Genomic DNA, 1,993 nt, shown 5'->3' with positions numbered 1-1,993 from the left:
AGTGTGTCTGAAGCTCTCTCCACAGAGCCAATGTTTTCTCTGTTTGCTCTTTAGCCTCCTGCATGTCCTCCGCGGCATAAACCGTACCAGCGCTCTCCTTTGCTTCCTCAATAAGTTCACGCGCCTCTGAAAAGGCGTCCATTAGCTCCAGTAGTTTGGCAGACGCTTCTGAACCCTGAGGAAAGCCTGCGCACCAGCGTCGCGAAGTGAACCAAACATGCACGGTGGTGACTGCAATAGGGAGCACAGCTGCACTGCGCCGAACCCTCAGACACGCCATGATGTGTCTGTACATGGCACTTCCACTGGGTGTCAAAGGGCTTCTCTGCATATGGGCGGGACGCAATCACCAAATCCCCCTTCACTCATCCTATTCTAATAATCCCCGTTGGGTTCACATCCATAGGTCCGTCAAGAAGACAAGAAGAGACGCTCCTTCACAGCGGCAGAAAAAACAAACATCTTTGCATTCTCCTAAGAGGAGCAGGGAGACGACAAAAAACTTTCCTCCGCCTACTTCCTCACACCGAGAGAAAACAAAAAAACACAACACAAAACCAGCAGAGAACCCAATAGGAAAAATATAAATATATATATATTCGCCTATGTGCACATACAAACACACATGCAGAGTTAACCTTACAGAAATACACAAAAATCAATAAAAATAACAACAAAAAACAAAACAGGGTAATAAATAAAAGCACCAGAAAAAAAAAAACACGCAAAAAAGAAAAAAAAAATCACCGGTAGAAATAAAATAAAATAAACAGGGAACGATTGGGTAGAACAGATACACACACACACAACAAAAAAAAAAGCTTCTTTGATTCATCTACACTCCTCACAGGAGGCAGTTTTGGTTTTGTTTTGTTTTTTATCTTCCTCCATGCCCTTTGCCCATGATGCCCTCCACACTTACACCCAAAAATTCGTCCCGTTTCCCTAACCTTCAGATGATCACCGCACACGCGGAAGAACCCACAAAAATAAATAAATAACGCAAGAAGACCACGCACGAAAACATCATCCACATAAATCATGTATCAGGCAATGTAAACTACACAAATTCCCCAAATAACAGAAATATATATATATACATATATATACATCACTCAGCTCACAGGGCGGGAAACAATCCTAATATCTTCACATGCACAAAACCTTCACTCACAAAAAGCCAAAAGGCATAAAAGTAAATTTAGAGTATTTAAACAATTCCTAAAAGTTAGTCAGCCTCATCAATACCAAGAGTCTGCTGAATCTTTTGCATCCACGCATCTCGCTCGGGATCACCGCGTGCCTGAAAAAGAAGGCGCCTTCCCGTTTTGAAGGCCACGGCAAACACATGCTGCGCATTCGACCCTGTGTACTTGCTTGCAACAGGGAACACGTCCTCCAACTCAGAGAATGGCGTCGTGATGCACTGCTGCCGCATTGTCTCCTTCGATACGGCCAACACAAGGTCCAGACTCTTGAATTTCGGCATCCTGCCCACATCCAGCCGCTCGCCCTCCTCGAGTGCCCCGCGGATGCACAAATACCGGCGCTTCCACGCGAGATCACCGCTCTGCTTCTTCACAATGCCTTCATACAGCGTAAGGTCCCCCACGCTCCCCATGGGGGTCGCCCCCTCCAGGATCGTCGTGGACGCGGCCGCAGCCGACTGAGACTCCTCCATTTGCCTCACAGTCACACGCCGCTCCTCCTTCAGTGACTGCTTCACGCTCTGAATGTGCGTGGATATCGTGTCACGTAGCGGGCCCGCAAAGGAGGGCTGCGTCTGCACAATCTCGAGCAGGCCAGAAACAAACAACTTGCAGATGGGCATGTTGAGCAGTTTGCTGCTCGAGGGACGGGCATGCGGATCCCCGCAGAGAAGCGACGTCACAACCTCCGTCATCTCGGGGCTAATCGTCGGTGGCAGCGGATCGTACCTCCCGGCTAGCGCCTTCTGCATCACCTCCTGCATATTCTCGCCATCAAACGGCCG

At 48.3% G+C, this 1,993-nt stretch overlaps 2 protein-coding genes across 2 annotated transcripts, besides 4 other annotated features; both read right to left on the bottom strand.

The window, feature by feature from the left end:
- Tc00.1047053463451.4 (hypothetical protein, conserved) lies at positions 1 to 331 on the bottom strand (the record flags this gene model as incomplete). The annotated part of the gene is made up of 1 exon (XM_797496.1): positions 1 to 331. A coding segment is annotated over one exon (331 nt), but the record flags the coding sequence as incomplete, so codon positions are not given.
- Positions 1 to 1,993: a sequence feature (heterozygous, non-Esmeraldo-like haplotype).
- Positions 578 to 600: a sequence feature (AT_rich).
- Positions 642 to 770: a sequence feature (A-rich).
- Positions 1,087 to 1,112: a microsatellite.
- Positions 1,229 to 1,993, bottom strand: Tc00.1047053463451.10 (hypothetical protein, conserved; the record flags this gene model as incomplete). Its single annotated transcript, XM_797495.1, has 1 exon — positions 1,229 to 1,993. A coding segment is annotated over one exon (765 nt), but the record flags the coding sequence as incomplete, so codon positions are not given.

The sequence above is a fragment of the Trypanosoma cruzi genome, genomic scaffold (assembly GCF_000209065.1).
Source record: "Trypanosoma cruzi strain CL Brener 1047053516435 genomic scaffold, whole genome shotgun sequence".
Lineage (NCBI taxonomy): Eukaryota > Euglenozoa > Kinetoplastea > Trypanosomatida > Trypanosomatidae > Trypanosoma > Trypanosoma cruzi.
Note: the sequence above shows the minus strand (reverse complement) of the source record. Positions and strands in the feature narration are given on the sequence as shown.